Source organism: Lepisma saccharinum, chromosome 11 (assembly GCF_977018435.1).
Source record: "Lepisma saccharinum chromosome 11, izLepSacc3.1, whole genome shotgun sequence".
In the NCBI taxonomy this organism is placed as follows: domain Eukaryota; kingdom Metazoa; phylum Arthropoda; class Insecta; order Zygentoma; family Lepismatidae; genus Lepisma; species Lepisma saccharinum.
Window position 1 is genome coordinate 12,435,434 of NC_139239.1, and position 20,956 is coordinate 12,456,389.

General features: G+C 39.8%; 1 protein-coding gene across 2 annotated transcripts in view; it reads right to left on the minus strand.

Moving 5' to 3' along the window:
* Window positions 1-20,956, minus strand: part of LOC145995140 (activating signal cointegrator 1) — a 47,635-nt gene that overhangs the window by 11,255 nt on the left and 15,424 nt on the right. For both annotated transcript variants that reach the window (XM_083131682.1, XM_083131683.1), the window contains exons 4-7: window positions 11,452-11,542; window positions 8,840-8,958; window positions 4,203-4,351; window positions 2,320-2,483 (exon numbers count right to left, since the gene is read on the minus strand). In XM_083131682.1, the coding sequence (XP_082987808.1) occupies window positions 2,320-2,483; window positions 4,203-4,351; window positions 8,840-8,958; window positions 11,452-11,542 (523 nt within the window). The remainder of the gene's footprint in view (window positions 1-2,319; window positions 2,484-4,202; window positions 4,352-8,839; window positions 8,959-11,451; window positions 11,543-20,956) is intronic.

Here is a 20,956-nt window from a genome sequence, read left to right on the forward strand (position 1 = left end):
TGGCACATTTTGCAGTAATACAATTTGGCACATAGTTTTGGTGGTATGCAAAATGTCATACCATTAAAAAATCTCACCACAATTATAATCCTGGACTATCAGCACTGCAAATGGGTGAGCAAATATTGTACTTCATCAAAATTTCCCGACAAACTGAGTGGAGTTGATAACACACTCATGCTGGTTTGTGAGATGGCAGTAAATGGAGACTATACCCAGTCTTACCAAAAATATTGTCACAACTCTGGAAGGTGACCCCTAACCTGGTGTTTAAAATCAACAACTGCCCCCAGCAAGAATGAACATGTGAGTTATTGCTAGATGAGGTACAGAAATGATAGTATGTGTGTGTTTAGCTTCCATGATGGAATGGGATGATTACAAAAACTATGCTGCTGTTATAAGAGTACCACTCCACAAGGAAGGGAAGTCAGCAGGCAAAATTTTGAAGACCCTCCAGAACCTTCAAATCTCATGTGTATTGTACTATCCAGGGTTTCATTGACACTGGAACCGTGAATGATGGGCCCAGGCAGGGACAGCCATAAGGATTGTATACAACTGGTGAAATCAGAGGCAGCCTGACTGAATGGAAATCCTGTACAGAAACAATCAGTGATGACTCGTGAACTGATCATTTCGAAAATTTTTATGTCTGGTGTGTTATGAAGCGACCTAGGACTGTACATGTCCCTTTCTCACAGCTGAGTTAAAGGGTCAGAGGGCAATAAAAACCAAGTGCCTACTAGCATCACACAGAAAAATTCTGTTCATTGATGTAAAAAATGTTAACTGTTGAGGAGTTCTTTAGTTCGCAAAAAGACAGGGTGTTTACCATAAGTTCATGAGAACCTAGTATGAAGGATCCAAGTGTCCAGAGGGGCACATATCTTTCATCCCTCATAGTGTGATGGGGGATGTGTACCAGGAGATAATCCTGGAAACAATGGTCAAGGATGTCAGTAACACTCTTTCATGGTCAGGAGTGGAGCTTTCAGCAGGATTCTACACCAGCTCATAAGGCTCGAACAACCCAGCAGTGACTTGAGACGAATGTGCCAGACTTCATTTCTACCCCAGATTGCCCATCTGGCAGTCCACACCTTATCCCCTCTACACTATAAATTGTGAACTGTGCTTCAAGACATGCCTTGCAAGAAGAGACATACCAGTATTGCCAGTCTGAATCACTCTCTTGTGAAAGCAGTGGCAGATTTCCCTCTCAATGCAGTATGTAATGCAATTGGCCACAGAGACTTAGGGCATGTGCGAGGCCAAACGTGGTCGATTTGAAAAATGATTAGTGCTTTGTGTACACAATATAGGCTACCCAAGTAACACATATCCATGGAATATTGCACTGTCTTGAAAAATCTTCCTTTATTTTAGTCAAAACCTTGTCACAGCATTTATGGTAAAATTCGTAGTGTTGACATGAAGGGCTTTCATACAAATGTGGAAAAGATACAGAGAAGTCACTTCTGTGCATGAAAGGGGTCCTGAAAAACAGATAAAGCAATTTGAAACAAATATTTAGTGTTCAAAGAAAAGCAACCTCACACTTCTACTGTTCATATACCTCAAAAGGCTGAATATGTCATAGTGACTTTATTCAAAGTGCAAGTAAACTGACAAAGAGCATCATGTTGAGCATGATATCCTTCAGAGAGAAGAAGCTTTTCAGGCTACAGTGATTAATTTTATACTAAATTTGTCCTAACCATAAAACAAATAGTATGACATTTAAGTGTTGCCTTGTAGTTGAAGTTTACAATCATGTGAAGTTTAAGGCCAGCTGCACACAGGATGGAACACAACACGACAAGTCATTTCCTTGTTAGCTAAAATCTGATTGAAGATTTTGTCCATGTACGCAATAGGTATAGATCTGTCTTTCATACTTTGGGAAGCAGGTAACAATGCATCAGAAACGATGTGTATGCAGAATAAACATATCAAATTATATGTTTTGAATTGAATATATGTACTACTGCTACTGCCCTTGCACTGAGGTGATGTTTATTGTGGTGGCTGCAGGGACTATTCAAATAGGATTTGTTTTTGCTCCCGTTTCCGGTCTGTAATTGGAGATCTGAGTGTTTTGTTGCAAACCGTTGCAAAGTGACTCAAGTGAAATGTCTTATGCGATGGGCAGCTGCCCATAAGAGACTAATCTTAAACCTTCCGTGCGATGGTTTACAACAAAAATGACTCGTCACGTTGTGTCCTGTCGGATCTGTTGTGAGGCTGGCCTAAAAGAGAAAAACAAATGAGTAAATGTGTATAGAAAAGAAAATGTTAACGTAAATTTGGTTTTACCTGCAAAATCAAATGTCACTTTTGTATTTAATCTAGATGCATGGCGCCTCTCTCGTAATTCCTCTTCCCTCTTCTGAATCTTCTCCCTCTCTTCTTTGGAAAGCCAGACAGAGTTTGACTGAAAGTAGTCACTTTCATCATCTATCACCTGGGTGCGTTTTTCACTGCAGAGGAACAAGTAAAGTTGTTTCTCATTGTTACAACACTTCAAGTTTTACTTTCATATAATGTACTTTTTCAAAAAAAGGTAGATTGACGTAGATGCAAGAGGAGTAGCCTTGTTGTGAAAGAAAAGAAATAAAACGAGAAAAAAATTGCTCACGCAGTTTTTGTAGTTTATCTTTTATACTAATTTTCCCAAACATCTGAAAATAGAGCCAACTTGTTCATAAAAAGAGAACAAAAGAGATTAATGATGTGTGTCAATAGTAGTGCTGATCCGATAGCACTATGAACTGCTCCATACCAATGCTTGGATAGTGAAACAAAAGTTGTTCAAAATATTGATAAATATTAGTGTACAAGTATTCCGCTTCAATTATATGCATCAATTTACCAAGAGTTTTGATTCCAAACAGAATTACATCAAAATATTATAATACTAGGTATGTAAACAAAAAAAAAAACACACATTATCCCTGCAATGCTGGTGTAAAATAAACCTTCAAGTTTTGCATAATTTCTAGGATAGACTGTCAAGTGGCATTTTTGCAGACTCCATGAGAGATGAAAACACCGTAAATGTGTTGGCAAGTATTGGTATTGGCACAGCCTTAACCAAGAGACTTTTGTCTAGAGAATTTTAATGCGCTAATTTAATGTACCAAATGTGAAGTCTGTAGCATTCTGCTCGATCTCATATTATGTTATCTAAACTTAGTAATACATATGAAAAACAATGTGTTTGTAAATAACATCTGGTTATTTTTTTACAGATGTTGAGACTCCTTATTGCATATATGTTCTGTCGGAGAAACCATTTGCATATTGCAGCCCCAACCATTGCTAGCACCAAGGTCTCTGTTATATTTCACCACTATTTTACCACCGAGCTGCTGAGTGATCTCCGTCTACATTTCATAGTAGACCTGTGGGTGTCTAACCAATCACACTGCAATGTGCTCGTTCTCCTTGATGACTAGGAATCAAGCCAATTGACTGATCTGCTTTATTTTACTTTGTTTTCTGCCACTTTTGGATAATGACAACGATAAGGATGAGTGATGATACTGTTGAAGGAACGATCACAAAGAACACCCATGCTGGAGTTTTATCCCAGGACACCGGACATCATAGCGCAGGCCCAACCACTCTGCCAGGGAGGTTGGCCTGGAATCAAACCAGACTCTAATGCTATATTAATATGCACTCTGACAGAAGTATGGTTAAATATCAAAATCCCTTAAAGACACATTTAAAACACAAATTCGATGAAAGGGGTTCTCTCAGCTGTCAAGAAAACTGATTTGAAAGAACACTAAACGAAATACAAGACTGTGTCATATTTCAAAGATGATGGTGATAATCTTAGGGGCCTGCCTTCAGAATTGTTTGTTTTTCTTATTATGAATTGCTATCTGTTACTTTTTGCTCTGTGACGATGAAGAAGAAATTTCTGAAGGAACACACAAAAGACTGCAACCATATCACTCATGATACACTTTCAATCTCATGTAACAAAACAAACATGAATCTCGGAAACATTATCTGAGCTACAGTATGTTTCAAAGGTACCTTTGTCACTTTAGCAAATGAGTTCAAGCTAGGGGTACTTCAGCAATGGTAAGTCAGATCCAGGTTTGACCCTGCACTTTTAACTCAGTTTCAAAAGTGGAGACCCATACGACAAACCAGTTGTTGCAAAATCACCAAAAATGTCTAACCTTGTTCGGTCATATTCAAGCAACCTATTTCTCTGTTTGAGAGCTGCTTCCCATCCTTTTCCACACTCTTGGTCCATTAACTTCTGGCGTAGCTGTGCTGACTGCTTGGAACCTGAGTTTAACATCTCTCTTTCTTCTCGTGTGCATACCTGCAAGATAAATTACCACTGACAATAAAAGAGAATGTAAGTTAGTGAAATACAAAAAATGACTAAAGACAATCCCTTAGTTTTTACAATAAAAATTTATCTTAAGTATTTGCAGATTGTCTGTATAGTTACATGCATAAGACAATTAAAAAAAACTGAATATTCTTCTTATAGTGACCTGTAGAAATATTTCATTTTGTTACACATGTAAAGACAGTATGTGAAATGTGTGGAAACTTTCATTATTCAAATGTTCAAAATTTGTTCATAACTATGAAAATAATGTGATAGATCATAAGCATTGCCAGAAATTTTTGAAGGGGGAGTAGCAAGCATTATGGCATTGGTAAGACTTGAATAGAAGAAATTACAAGTTATTATTATTATTATTCAATAACAACCACTATAAACTAAAAATGAACCCATTTTATTTCAAATGTATTATTATTATTATTATTACATCCTTGAGGAGACTTTTATACTCAATACACCAGACAAGAAAATATTTAGCACAACTGTTTTCATTACTTATTTTATATTTCACACAATTAGTGTACTGAAAAGATTATTTATTCCATTTTGTTACTGACTTTTACATATCTTGTTCAAGAAAAAAACCATAATAGTCCGGAATTTTTTTTAGATATGCAGTTTATGTTGTGTGAACCCTCAGAACACAAAAATCTCATCTTTGGTCTATTGAAAACTCATAGAACCATTAATTATTTGGATTAAATTGTAGAATATGAAAAACAATGTAATGTTGATCTGGTTCCTACATTTTACACTCAATTCTTTTGACCTAAGCACACTTTTACTCAATGAACTTTATTTCTGTTAGTCATTGGAAAAATAAGAAGTTTTTGATATTAGTACGTTGAAATGAATGATACTAATTTCCAGGGGGGGGGGGGAGGTATTCAACAACCCCTCCTCTCTGATGCCTATGTGCTACGTAAACATAATTTTTTTTAAAGAATTGAAAATTTCTGAGTGTGTCAGCACTTACCTATTAGACCAGTCAACAAGGGATGCTTTTGGGGTCCAATAAGGAAACAAAACTTGGAAAGCTGGAAAAATTTTTATTATCTCCGTAAAAGTGTTCTTAACAATATACTAATTTTGCACTCCTTTACCAGCCTGGCTTTGGCCGCTATCTTTGAAAAATGGCACCCGAAATCAGTCTTTTGCAAATATCTCGCTTGAAAAGCATTTTTCAGCAAAATAGGTTATTGACAAAAATTAATCTACATAAAATTCTCTACAAAAAATGTTCTGTGCATTTTCCTTCTAGGATGTTCCATTTAGGTGCTGGAGGATAGAGAAATTTCACCTATTTTCCCCACCTCATTTTGCAAGAGCGAAACTCAGGGAAACCTCCTTTGCAGATGTTTTGTAGCATTTCCCTTCTATGAAACTGGAATTATTGCATTATGTTATTTCTTACAAAATTCCATTTATGGATAGTTGACAGGAAATATTTAGCGTCACCTATGTGTAGGGCACGCTTGGTCTCAAGGAGAAAATAATCCCAATTAAATATGTTGACTTTGTCCAAAAAGGTTATTTCACAATAAAAACTATGAAAAAGTTATGGTCTGGGATCTGGCCAGATATGATGACTGAACAGATCATGATGCGCTCCATGAGTTGTGGGGAATGGCAGAGGAGTGACTAACTCAGTGCTAAGTGGATTATTGGCATGTCTACTAGTTTACGGATAAAATAGAAAAGCAGCATGCCGATGCACGCAAGCATTGTATATCAATCGATAAGCAAGACTTCCAGTTCCTTGGTCAGTGATTTTCATCTAAATCACCATTCCCTGATTTTTATGGTATTAAGTCAATAATTCAGGAGTAACAAGGAATAATGAAGTAGTCTCCTATCCATTTTCAGTGATGGGGCAGAGGTGCGGAGAACCAAGAAGTCCTCTCTTTATGATCCTTTGTTACAACTCTCGGACAATAAAGAAGTTGGAGATGCTATTTACATCACTGATGGAGAATTCTTGATTCACAGAGTTGTCTGCCAACAGTGAGAAATATTTGATACCATTTTAGATAGGTGCATTAAATATGAAAAGAAACACTGCAAGAGAAATGACAATCTTCTTTGATGGATACCATGCGAATGTGACAGAAAAAAATACCAACGCTGCTGAACGTGCTCATCGACCAATATTCTCATCTAGAGATTTCATATTTGAAGAAACCATGCCTGCAACAAGTCAAAGCACGTTTGAAATGAGAGGAACAAGGGCAGGCTCATCACAATGCTGACGAAGATGAACGCACATCATCAACACTGGTAGTGGAGCATCCTCTGTGAGTCAATCTGAAAATTGTAGGTGAAGATGTTGACTTTTCTTTATCCTCACTGCCTTAGTCGAGTCCAAATCAAACATATATCTACTTCTTAAAGCAAGGAAAAGGGGGCATAGAAACAAAGTGTACATGACTAGCTCCATGAAATACACTGAGAACTTACTGTTCATATTGAGTTCAACGAGCTGATACTGCTTCAGTGTTTTTTACATACGGAAAACTAAAGTTTGTTAAGATTTTAGGAAACAAGAAAGGAAATATAAGGAGCTGCTTCCGTGTTTAAAGATGCTGCTGCTGATCCTTGAAAAGTTGCAGAGGTCGGTCCTTTTGAACAAATCACCAAGTACAGAATGGATGGAAAAGTTCTGCCTCCAATGCAATATGGTTAACTTACCCAACTTATCACAACAGACAAAGAAGATGCACCTCCAGAGCTTCTCCAGACTGTTCAATGATCTGTGAAAACTGCAATGGCGTGGCTCAAAATCTGAGTGTTCTAGAAGATGAAGGGAACTTTCAGACAAAGCGACAAGCTCGACGTGTCAATGTGTGCCGCTCTAAATAGGCCATTTTAAAACCGTGCATCATGTCGCCTTGTCTGCTGAGTTAAATCTACTTTATTCACAGTAAGGCTAATCTGGACTGGACCTACAGTATAAAGTGGGATCCGAATCACTATGTGTCTCCATCGGGTATCGAACCCAGGACCCCTCGATTACAAGGCAACGACATTACCACTCCGTCCTCAGGGAGGCCCTCACCTTTCTTCGTGCATGCACATTGAATGTTTTTCTTTAGACTTAAGTGGCCTGTGTCGCTTGCCGCTTTAGAAACCTTTTTTCGGCTCCCATGTTTACAACCATGGCAGAGTTTCTGTGACATCATCAAGATGAAAATTCTCAGAGTATATGCTATTTCCAACACTGTAAAGCATGCAACGCTCTTGTTTTACACAGAATACATGAAAGTAATGGTGCTTAGAAAAAAATATAAGAAAGCAAAAGCATAAATTTAGCCACGGTTAGTGCTGGAAAGAACTGAAAAAAAAAAAAGCAGTTCTGGATCCATTGGATTTACTTCCATAACATTGCTCCTTTCTTTATTTTTTTGATCCTGCGGTTCAGATATTAATTTTGAAAAAAAAAAAACCCTTTTCTGCTTCACAAAACATGAAGTACTTCCTGTTGTTTTGTGTTTACTATGCTTACAAATGACAAGACTGATCAAGATTTTTGTTCTCGAGTTGACAGACATACATACTCAGACAGAACCTTTTTCCTAGCACACCTTACCTTCACACTAAGGACGGCCAAAAATATCAGGATTCCGGAAAATTTAAAAATCTAGATTCAGACATTTTACTACCCGGATTTCGGAGGCAATACAAATTTTGGAGAGCGAGGTTTAACAATGCTCCATTTTTTTGAGTAGAATTTATGAATAAAGTTTCATCTTCCTCATTTTACGATCATGTACTCTGTAGGTAAAAAAAGAGATTTGGCCATCCCTACTTCACACGTCATGGACCAACACTGTTATCATCAATGTAGGAAGCCCCCCGCCGTTGAAAGATTGACTCTGACGTATGGCAAATCTAACGTTGACAATGTAAAATTGTCACACTTCGCCACTGTTAGAATAGGTACACCTCTATTTTAATAGGAAATGAGGAGGTTAAGTTATCATGTAAAAAGATGTTTCCTTCAGTTTCGCTCTTGCAAAATGGGATGGGGCAAACATGAAATTTCTCTAGCATCTAAACGGCACATTCTAGAAGAAAACTGCAGAGGACATTTTTTGTACAAAATTTTATGTAGATTAATTTTTGTCATAACCTATTTTGATGTAAAATGCTTTTCAAGCGAGATAGTTGCAAAAAACTAATTCTGGGTGCCATTTTTCGAGGGGTGCAAAATTAATATGTTAAGAACACTTTTACGAAGGTAATAAAATTTGTTCCAGCTTTCCCGGACATTTTTCCTTATTGGACTCCTTTGTTGACTGGCCTATATTTGCACCAATCACACTATAAAGGACCCGGCCTCTTATTGTAACTAACATTAACACATGTCTCCGAGGACTAAAACCTCCTTACCACAAGCATAAATTTGACAAAAGAAAAAAAAGAAAAGGAAAACAACAACAACAAAAAAAGACCTACCAAGTTTCCACAGAAGAAGCATGGTCCAGACCCTTCCTGCTCACACACTATGCGACCACATGTTAGGCAGTTATTGATCAGTTTGTGTTTTGTTGCTTGACAATCACAGTTGTGTCTCCCTATTTCATTACAAAAGAAAACACGTGATGTGGTGTAACATACAACATATTTGATTATAACATATGCACTGCTTTTCTTAAATCATAACACACATGCAAAACAAGACACACACAAGCGGTATATGTTCTTTACATACTTTATATTGATTAACTGATCGATTTGGTTTATTTTACTTCACTTTTCTGCCATTTTTGACTAATTGCGAAGATAAGGATGACTGATGATGGTACACTCACAAAGAACACCCATACCAAGGCCGGGAATCGAACCTGAGACCCTTGGTGTTGTAGCATGCTACACTACCCACTCCAGCATAGATGTTGGCTTACATACTTTATAAGATACTACATATCTTTGCTTTCTTCTCAGTGATTAATATACAAGTAAAACATTGTGCTATTGCAGATATGAATTAGATAAAGGGTAAATGTGAGGACATAATATTTATGTCATTTTGCCCAATTTATTAAATTTACAGCAGCTGTAACTGAATCTGAAATTGTCAAAAGAAATATCCCTGTCAAAATAAATCAACTGAATTTTAATGTAAAAAGATTTAAAAAAGAAGTTTGATTGAATTGTTGCCTTCAGTCCACATTATGCACAGAAAGGTTAATCGGGACTGGACCTAAAGTTTAAAGTGTGATCTGAACCACTGAGCCATGTGCCTCCACCAGGTATCAAACCCGGGACACTTTGATTACAAGGCGATGCCATTACCACTAAACCATCAGGGAGGCCCATGTAAAATAAGTACCAAAGAATTTCAAAACAACATGTATTCAAAAGCATGTGTGCATGCACGTTTTGTCCTTTTTTACCGGAAACGGTTTTAGTCCTTATTTGTAAATTAAATAAAATTTAAGGGTTTATGCTGTGAATTTAAATAAAAAAAAGTTTGAAAAAATTGATTCTGACATGGCAAATATACTGCTGAACCGAAAACTAAACATATATAGCAGCACAGATTACGAGAGATTTCCCACTGAAGAGACACGCGACATGCTACAAGCTGCAAGCTACATGTGTTGCTTGGAAGTGAACCCTCAGTAATCAATGCAACCTTTTGAACTGAAGAGTCACGGCAAGCTGCACGTGTCGCTTGTATGTCTCTCGGACTGGGTAGTTTTCTCATTACCGTGCATTGTGTTGCCTCAGTTTGTTGTTCGCGTATGCACAGTGAATGCTTCACTCCAACGAGCTATATTTAAATTCTAGAAGAGAGCCCAACCGGAGGCCTTACAACATGTTTGAAGCAGTAATTTGTTGATGTAATAAAGTATCGATTTGTATAATGCTTTAAGATTTAAACACAACGATATTTTTGCTTTATAAAGTTTCTTTGGTGCAGTTATCGCATGTAATTTGTCTTCAACATTGTGTAGAGAGGATGTGTTTTGGGCATTTAGGACGTGACTCCTTTTATTTGAAAAAGCCAGCACATGGAGGCACATTAGTCCAAAATAAATCAGTCAACGTGGAGTGTTACTCAACCGGCACGTTAAGACCGACACGGTACCAGGCCCTCGTATCAACTATACTGAGCTGCAAAAGGTTCTGCTGAAAGTGGATGACAACTAACATAATCCCAATTTCATATTTGAGTTGTGAGCTTTAGTTTTTTAAGTCCATTTTATGCACGAATAGACTAATCAGGATTGGACCTACAGTTTAAGTGGGATCCGCGCCACTATGTGACTCCACCAGGTATCCAACCCAGGATCACTTAATTACAAGGAGATGACATTAATGCTTCGTCATCCATATTTTTATATTTGTCAAACAATCCTACACGTAATCAAACTATTATTACTCTTTATGATTATGCCAGAATTTATTTATCAATATTTAATTTCATTGGTTCATGTTAATTCATGTATAAAATCTTAAATACTGGAAAGGTATTTACGAGGAAAATTCTTGGGATTCAGGCAATGACTTAGAAAAAAATACTGGATATGGTTTCCCGAAGGTTGAGAACCATTTCTCTGGTGTTTAGATCTTCGCTTTATCCAGGTTGGAAAGTATAGCATATAAAGTTTGAGATCAGTGCATATGATTTCTCAATTTTCTCATGCACAACATGTCTCTCCCGAGTTTCAATAACTTGCACAAATTTTACTAGGTAATTTACAAATAACAAAGTCTCTTTGTTTTTCAGGTGACTAATAAACTTATTAATGCAATTACATCGGTATCATGCGAACTGAGCAAAGAAACAAGTGTTGCTTGTCGTGTGCAGCTTCTCTCTTCAGTGTGAAACGCTCATGTTGCATGTTGCGTGTTTCTTTGGTGTGAAATCTCCCTACCACTGCTTCAGTGCACATTTACATTTTTCACCTGTTTCTGTCATTTTTGGAATATAAAGACATATATATTTACATTTATTTATTCAAATTTTCCTTCACACTAGTAAACCTTATGCAAATCAATTCCTAGCAGATGTGGAAGTCTCCGAACAATAACAAAACAAAAGACACACAGTAACTTACCTTTCAAAAGAATAATATCCTTTGCTTGACCTTCTTGGGAATAAAGGGAAATAAACTTCTGTTTCTTCTTTCCATGCAATATTCTTTCTTTCTATAAGAGAAAAAAACAACACATTTAATTATACAGGGTTATTGTAAATGATCTTCCAGATTTCAAAGTTTAATAACTCACGTTTATTTATTCACAATGACATCCAACTTATGTTAAAAGAAAGAAAAACTCAAAAAGTTTTAGTGTCTGGCAAAGGTGCTGTTTGGTTACACATTCCGCCACTAGGGCGACAGTAAATCAAGATGGCTGGAAACGAAGACAGGAGAGCATTTTGTCTCCTGGAATTTCATGTACAACAGTCAGTTATTTGTGTCCAATGAAGTTTTAGGATGAAGTTCGGGTTAGATCCACCAAGCGGGCACTCAATTCGGAAGTGGTACAAGACACTTTAAAGAAAGTGGGTGTATTTGCAAGAGGAAATCAACAGCCCGCGAGGCCGAAACACGCCCTCTCAATAAAGACGACATTATTATTATTATTATTATTATTATTAATATTATTAACAGGCGCAGGAGTTAGTGATGAAACAGTTGAGCGTGTGCATGCGACTTTCACCAGAAGCCCCAAAAAACCAAAGGTTCGTGCAAGCAGAGAATTGAAGCAGACAACAGTGTGGAAGATTCTGCGAAAATGTTTGAAATTTCAACCTTACCGATTGAAATTGTTGCAGGTGCTTAACTCTTTCGCTGCGGTTGTCGCATTTATGCACAGCATGCCAGGTGCCTTGCTCTGCGGAAGTCGCATTATTGCGAGTTCATACTTCCACTCGCTGCTGGTGTCGCATTTCCGCAGTACGTCACTTTTAGTAGCCTTCAGACATCTGTTGATACTATTTGGAACTATTTAAACTTGTAGCTTTGTTTATATCCATATGATGTCGCTAATTACGCCTCCATTTAGAATACTAGCGTTGAGTGCTCTGACATGTCAGTTTCAAATGCATGTTCGAATGTAAACAACATGGCTTCGTCAAGTCGTCAACACTTGCCTGATAATGATGTTACTCAACTGTTGAATCAGAAGGTGAATTAAATTGTGACGATAATAGCGACAGTTTTTATGAGACTTCAAGTGGTGACAGTGATTGTGTAGTGTCTGATGAAGAATTTGTACCGCCGTCCGTAAAATCATGGAGCAGAGTGCAATGCAGCATTGATCTAGGTGCGGGAAGTTCGACACAGGCAAGTGCTAAGTTACTTGGTGACAGTACAGTAATTAGCACACCATTTTCTTGTTTTATCAAATATTTCCCCCGTTCAGTATTTGAACACACAGCAGAACAAACTGAACTTTTTGCCACCCAGTATCTTGATACTACTTACGATTTTCCACGCCGTTCCACCACTCTGCGTCATCACGTGTTTTGAGAAATACCATACCATCAGGGTCTACAGAATGGTTTGCCAGTGCAAGGAATGACTTTTGTAATTTCTCTATAACATATTTTGCAATGTAATTTTTTTAAAATTATTCTTTCTAAATTTTTTCTTTCAAAATTTCAAAATTTTTCAAAATTTCAAAGTTTTTCAAAATATCATACCACCAGGGACTACAGAATGGTTTTCCAGTGCAAGGAATGAATTTTGTAAGTTCTCTCTCATATATAACACAATGTAATTGTGAAAAATATTTGTTTATAAAAAAAATATTTTTTGAAATTTAATTACGCAGCCAAGGGATATTGTGTGCCAGAGAATTCCGCAGCGAAAGAGTTAAACCTACAGTGGATAGGACGAGCTAGTCGTGAGGATCAGGTTCTGCTTCTTTCCATATTTGGAGCAGATGGATGGGGACAGAGGAATAAGGTATAACCAACCAAAGGTTGGGTATACATCCCCAATACATACAGGCAGCACTCCACTCCAACCAAAGTACAAGGCCAATTCAATTCAGGTAAAATTAATATGAATGGACATTCCCAGATATGTTAAGATTAACAGAAATTAGGCCTAATTAGTAAAAGTATGATAAAACATCAAAATATTAAGTAAATAATAAGCCCCAGACCAAAATTCATTGGTTATCAAAAGGACAACCTTTTTGTGGACAAGCAGAATTCAGAGAGCACATGTGCTTTTCATGCAATTTTTTATTAATACAGATATTTTCAGGATAACACTTGTGCAAGCACAAATTAACTTGCTTTCCCTGAAAATATCTCCAAACCACAATTATATGTGCAAACAAACCACAAAAACATCAAAAAATCGATGTTTTTGGACAAAAGACAATCGGTCTCACAGCACCAGAGCCATCTGGTGAGAGTCAGTGGAACTAGCCCTGACTAGACTGCCATCTATTGGGCTTCTCAAGGTACTTGATAAAGGCAAGTAACCCAAGATGCTGTGAACCAATCAGATGGCCTCATGGGCGTGGCTACCAGACAATGAGACTGTGATAGCTTCTAACATGTGAGGAAGCCATCTTGATTTCACTCTGTGTTGATAGTTAGGATAGTCAACATCGCTCCAAGTTTTGGGCCAGTGTAGGCCAGTGGAGAAAGGACAATGGAGTAGCCATTGTGTGTAAAAACATGTGAAATAGCTACTAAATGCTTGGGAATAATGCAGTAGTGTATAATATGGACGAATTACAGCACTTAAAGTGCCTTAAAGGGCATGGGACCAATATCCATGAAAATTCGGAAATCTTTAATACCACATGGTGAGGACAATGAGTTTTCAGGAAACCATGATGTTTTGTATCCAAAGACATCCAGGATTATTCGGCCAATCCTTCGTGATATAGCTCCCTGAAATAGTTCAAGTGCAAGCCAATACCCATATGTCTTAAGATACCGCTATATTTTTAGTGAAAACCCACAGAAAATTCCCCCTGTTATAGTTGGAGTGAAAAGTGTTTGTTTTAAGGGCCATGTGTGATGAGGTGCATGCAGGATATGTAAGTACCATGCTTTTTGTTACCTATTTGTTGGTTCTAAGTGTAAAAACGAACCTATAAGTTTGTGCAGTGCTTGTGTATAGTTAAATATGTTAACATCAGAATATTAAATGTGTCTTTCCAACATCTTGATTTATCAATTCATATTTGGGCGGGTAAGTCCGGGAAGCGCACTTCTCGCTCCGGAATAAATAGGCTGAAAGTCCCTATGATAAACCAGCAATCACTCCTCGGAATGGATGCTGGTCTATTGGGGACATCCTCCATGTTAATGGTCACTGGAGGACAGCGTAGAGCTGCACGGGGATAGGTGTGTCCAGGTTGCATAGCCAGGTATTTTTGTGGGTTCAATGAAGCCCAAGGTGGGTGAGTAGGTTAGGTTCATCCTTTCTATCACTCGGCAACGTAACCTGGAGGCACGTATCCCTGGACCAGCCGCGTGGACGAGACTATTCAACTCCTGAATCTATCGTCAGTCATTTGTCTGTCTTTTGTTTGTCTCGCACTCCCGCCCTCGCGGATCGCAAGATTATGAGACTCAGTACCGGCACTCCCCAAATATGAATACCAGATCAAGGTCGTTGGAACGGCCAGCAGGTCGTGGGTTCCCACCCAGCGGTGGTGCAAGTACCAGTAGTAACCCCCAACTTGACCTCATAGTAGCAATGCTCCAAGAGCAATCGAAAGTCACTGAAAATGTTAGTCAGAAACTTGATGCGCAGGGTCAGAAACTTGATGCGCAGGGTCAGAAACTTGATGCGCAGGGTCAGAAACTTGATGCGCAGGGTCAGAAACTTGATGCGCAGGGTCAGAAACTTGAAGCGCAGGGTCAGAAACTTGATGCTCAGGGTAGGGAATTTGCCAAGGCATCTGCGGAGGTAAATAGGAAACTTGAAGCCGTAAGGACGGAATTCCAGGCCAGACTGGACTCCATCCACAATGCCACCACAAAGACCTCAGAATTATTAACCAAACAAGTAGCTTCCAACACCAATAGAATAAGTCAGATAGAGATCCAGTGTAATGACTTAGAATTAAGATTAGGTAGGGATTTTACACAAGTGTCAGGCCAGATTTCGGAACTGAGGGAACTCGTTAGCGAAGTGCAAGGCGGTGACAATCAGACCACCACAGCTCAGATTCTAGGGAGGTTAGATGCCCTAGAAAACATATGCAGAGAGCTCACTTGCAGTGACCACATGGTCACGATCGAGAACAGGGTTCTCGAGCAAGTGAGGAAGGAAATGCCGAACTGCCAGGCGGAAAGCCGCAGCTCGCATGTATGCATTTCCGAGGGCCAAGTCACTGAGCAGCGCACCTCCTCACAACAAAGGGTTGGTGAGGAGCAGCTGCCAGCAGAACAAAGGTCTGACGATGCAAGCCTGATGAGGATTCTTGCTTGCCTGGAAGGTATGGAGAGACGAATCACTCAGTCCGCCCTTCCACTTACGTCAGCCACCATGCCCGTCTCACCTGCGCGGAATGTGTCTGTTCACCATGCCTTGTACAAAGCTAAACGAAGACCTAAGGGTTACGAAAGCTCTGACCAGAGTAGTGGCTATGTGTCTCCCCCTAACAAGTACCACCCACTTGGTATCTCCCCGGAGTCCAACTCCGAAAGCTCGGACGCCGAAGTCCGCAGCCAGAGGAAGAGGAAGAACCGGAGGAGGAACAAGAGCAAACCTAGGGTTAGGTTTGCTGATCTCAAACAGCTCCCAACCTTTAACGGGCAGGGGAACAGGCTGGCCTCCGATTTCGTGCAGGAGTTTGAGAGAGATCTCACTCTCCTGGAGGTAGATTTGGCGGATGCCCTCCAAATAATCTCGTTCTGTCTACGGGACGAGGCAGGGCAGTGGTACGAGAGGAACGAACGAAAGTTCAAGTCCTACGCGGATTTCAAAAGGCAGTTCCTCTCATATTTCCAAGGGGATGGGTGGAGAGCTTCGTCACTTGCGAAGGCTCTCAACGAAAGGTACAACCCATCCCAGCACAGATCAGTGCACAAATATTTCTGGCGCCAAGTCAAAATGATTAGGCTTGCGTTGCCAGAAATTGCCGACAACCAGGTTTTCACCCATGTTGTGCAACAGCTGCCGCGCAGCTTGAAGGACCAGCTAATCCTAGCTCCCTTCGTCTCTCTTCAGGAGGTGGCCAACTCCATACTTCGGTATGAGAGTGTGCAAGTGCCACAATATCCTGAGAGGGAAGTTGCAAGGCCAGCACGACCCAATTACGGGAAAACCACGACTCGCATTAACCGGACCTATGTGAGTCGTGGTCAGGGTGAAGCGAGCGGTTCGTCCAAAAAGGAGGACGCTCACATGTGCAAGTCTGCGAGGGGCTCCCGGCCTAAGGAGTATCCAAACAGAACCAAGGTAGACCGGAGAAAGGGTGGAACGTTCCAACGTAAGAGTTCCGCCAGCTCACACGGGTCTTCCGAGCATCTCGCTGAGGTGCATCCAAATGTGCACAACCAGGGAAACTAGGTAGGCAACGTCCTGACGTGGGGAAGGGCGATGCCAAACCTAAACCTGTCCCACAATGTTCAGATTCATGCAAGCACACTCCACTGATAAACCAGTATCAGGCAGTGGGTGATTCAATGTTGTCACGTCTTGCGCAAAGAAAATTCGGGTATCCTGTCCAAAGAGACAGCGATGGTAATTACCACATCGGACTTTGCATATCTGGACAAACCTCAGCGCAGTTGCTCAGTGCTTTGAGAAGGGAAAAGTGTGTACATAAAAATGTGTTATTAATGGTATCCACAAATGATATGCTCCGAGGGAAGGACACCAACCAGGTGTTCCGGAACCTCCAGGATATCATTTACACCCTAAAGAGGAAAGGTGCTCAGAAGGTCATTGTTCTGACTCCTCCGCCAGTTCCCAGGTTAGCCAATGAGAACCGACACAGGTTCTGGGCCATGTATGACTCACTAATTGCAAAAATATTATCCCTTGATGATAATAGCAATGTAAGGGTTCTGGATTCCTCATCGAAATTTGTGCATAAGGGCCAAGAAATGAACATGTCGTTGTTCGAAGAAACCATGGGTTACGGTCAAAACATGAGACCCGACCTGGTTCACTTCAGCCCACGAGGTATGGATACCATACTCAACGCACTCGATGAGGTAAAATGGTTCACCAAACCAGGTCACACACCCAAGGGTAAACAAATGGAATCTCAACAGAGCGAGATGAATGCCATTCTGCCCTATGAGCAACCCTCGGGAAACTAGCCAGTGCTATTCTCGCTGGGGGTGATGGTGGCCAGGGTGTAACAATTCCGACTTGGTTAGTAAGCATGGAATTTAATAGTGAGGAAACTCATTGATATATGTTTTGTACATTTTTCACTTCCCCAAAGAATCATAGTAGACAATGGTCCCCAGTTAGGGCCAAACAATTCACTCAGGAACCCAATTAGGGAACACTTTCATATTCCTACAGGTGAACAAACCGAATGGGACCAGCAATTGTTCATGGCTGTATCCCGGACGGCCGAAAGGCGAAACAAAGCCAACTATAAAGTAAATGAATCACAGCAAAACAGGACTGTGATCAAAGTGTATGACTTAGTTTTTCTGAAATCCCATCTCCAAAGCAAAGCTCTAGAGGGACAGACCCACAAATTGTTCCACACCTTCTTCGGTCCATTAGTTTGTAGTGATCAGGTGACAGATAACATATTTAATCTCGTTCATTGTGTTAGCGGTAAGAGCCTACCCAACCAACATGTCAATAACATGAAGTTGTGGAGGTGTAGCTATAAGGTGTATAGTCATTACATTGAGAAGCTCAGACTACTACATCCGGTGTTAGCATCGAGAGTACCTCAAAGAAGTTAATTCAAGCCAAGGGGCCTCTGAATTCAACGAGGACTCAACCTCAATCCCGACGGGGTGCAGCTGTTTCCCTACGACTTGCTTTGTCTGTTGGTAAGACGAGTAACTGCGCACAAATGGCTCCACCCTCGTACCCTTGTGATACTTCCCCATGGAAACTGTAGAGGTCTGCTCGTCAGCTCTACGTTTCTTCCTAAACCCGATATCAGTAGGACCTAGGAGAGAAGTACGCGACGGTACGGCTCCTGCGCTATAGTATTAGTCGCATAAGAGGTATTGGTATCCCTCTAGCGCATCCAGGGTAAGACGCACGGATAGGAGTGTACAACAGGTACAAGATGAGGAGAAAAAAGCTACACATTTTTTGAACATTAGTATTAATATATGTTGAAGGTCAGAGGTTTTGTGGATGAGGTTCTGTCTGGTCTGTGACATTCACCCATTTGTACATAGGGTAGAAAAATTTATGTCAAGATCATGTGAGGGATTATTTTATCATTGTATGCAAAAGTCAATTTCATTGTTGTGTACAAAAGTATTATCTAGTTGTTTTGTACAAAAATTTTATTTCATTGTTGTATACAAAAGTATTACTTCAGTATTATATGCCAAGGCAATTTCATTGTGGTATAAAGGGTAATTTCATTATTGTATACCAGGGCCATTTCTTTGTTGGACACAAAAGTGAGTCCAACCATCATATAGAGATTTATTTTCCTATGAGTGCAAATCTATGCTAGATCACTCACTACCAATCAAGCAAAATAGTGTTTAGCAATTATTGGGTACTTGCACTACCGATGGGTTGGGTTCGACCAAACCAGGGTTAGCGGTAATAAAGTTATGCAAGCACCCCCAAACATATAGGGTTGTTTATGTGGGACAACCCAAAACCAACAAGGGTAAGGTCAAAGCCTGCATGTGAAGTGGGGCCAGTGAGTACATCACTCCAACTCCCCCTCAGTGTCACCACAAAACCCCGGAGCAAACATACAAAAGTGCATGGTGTCATAGGCAGAAGCAGACCCCCAAGCATATTAGGCCAGGAACCAGAGACAATCTTTTCAGCATTCCAGCAATATGGGGAAGCAGGGAGTGTGTCAGGGGTTCGTAATCGAACATTGACATCCAGAAACGAACCACCATGACAATCCGATAGACTTCACACAAGGAGTGCATCCCACAGATTGCTCACAATCCCAATGGGTAGCCAGGTTGAAGCATGGTTCCGCCAAGCGAGCAACAAAAACATTTGCTGGCAACGGACGCTGCGCAAAGCCAGGCGACAGCGTGCTCCATCTAAGGAGATATTGAAGAACAATTGTAAGGTGAACAAACGTGGACCACATACCAAGGTGTATGATGAACAGTTCTTCAAGGTACTGCACCCTCAAGTGAACGAGGGGCAGAGACATTAGATACATATCTAAAAACTTTTAAGTGTGTGTTATATTAACCATGTATATACCGTCTAGGAAGCCGTTCGATATATCAAACAGAACAATATCTCAAACAAATATCCAAGTGACGGACAAGAATAATTGCAAATTTATTTTCTTTCATGTATATGTTCTTTTCGGACCAGCGAGGTCATAACGATTCAGTGTGTATATAAATATTTTTGTGTATGTATTCGGGTATAGTGTAGTAAAGGGTAAAGAAAAATGATCCGCTTCACGTATCCTTTTTCTTTTCCCGAGGGCCCGGGATATGTATAACCAACCAAAGGTTGGGTATACATCCCCAATACATACAGGCAGCACTCCACTCCAACCAAAGTACAAGGCCAATTCAATTCAGGTAAAATTAATATGAATGGACATTCCCAGATATGTTAAGATTAACAGAAATTAGGCCTAATTAGTAAAAGTATGATAAAACATCAAAATATTAAGTAAATAATAAGCCCCAGACCAAAATTCATTGGTTATCAAAAGGACAACCTTTTTGTGGACAAGCAGAATTCAGAGAGCACATGTGCTTTTCATGCAATTTTTTATTAATACAGATATTTTCAGGATAACACTTGTGCAAGCACAAATTAACTTGCTTTCCCTGAAAATATCTCCAAACCACAATTATATGTGCAAACAAACCACAAAAACATCAAAAAATCGATGTTTTTGGACAAAAGACAATCGGTCTCACAGCACCAGAGCCATCTGGTGAGAGTCAGTGGAACTAGCCCTGACTAGACTGCCATCTATTGGGCTTCTCAAGGTACTTGATAAAGGCAAGTAACCCAAGATGCTGTGAACCAATCAGATGGCCTCATGGGCGTGGCTACCAGACAATGAGACTGTGATAGCTTCTAACATGTGAGGAAGCCATCTTGATTTCACTCTGTGTTGATAGTTAGGATAGTCAACATCGCTCCAAGTTTTGGGCCAGTGTAGGCCAGTGGAGAAAGGACAATGGAGTAGCCATTGTGTGTAAAAACATGTGAAATAGCTACTAAATGCTTGGGAATAATGCAGTAGTGTATAATATGGACGAATTACAGCACTTAAAGTGCCTTAAAGGGCATGGGACCAATATCCATGAAAATTCGGAAATCTTTAATACCACATGGTGAGGACAATGAGTTTTCAGGAAACCATGATGTTTTGTATCCAAAGACATCCAGGATTATTCGGCCAATCCTTCGTGATATAGCTCCCTGAAATAGTTCAAGTGCAAGCCAATACCCATATGTCTTAAGA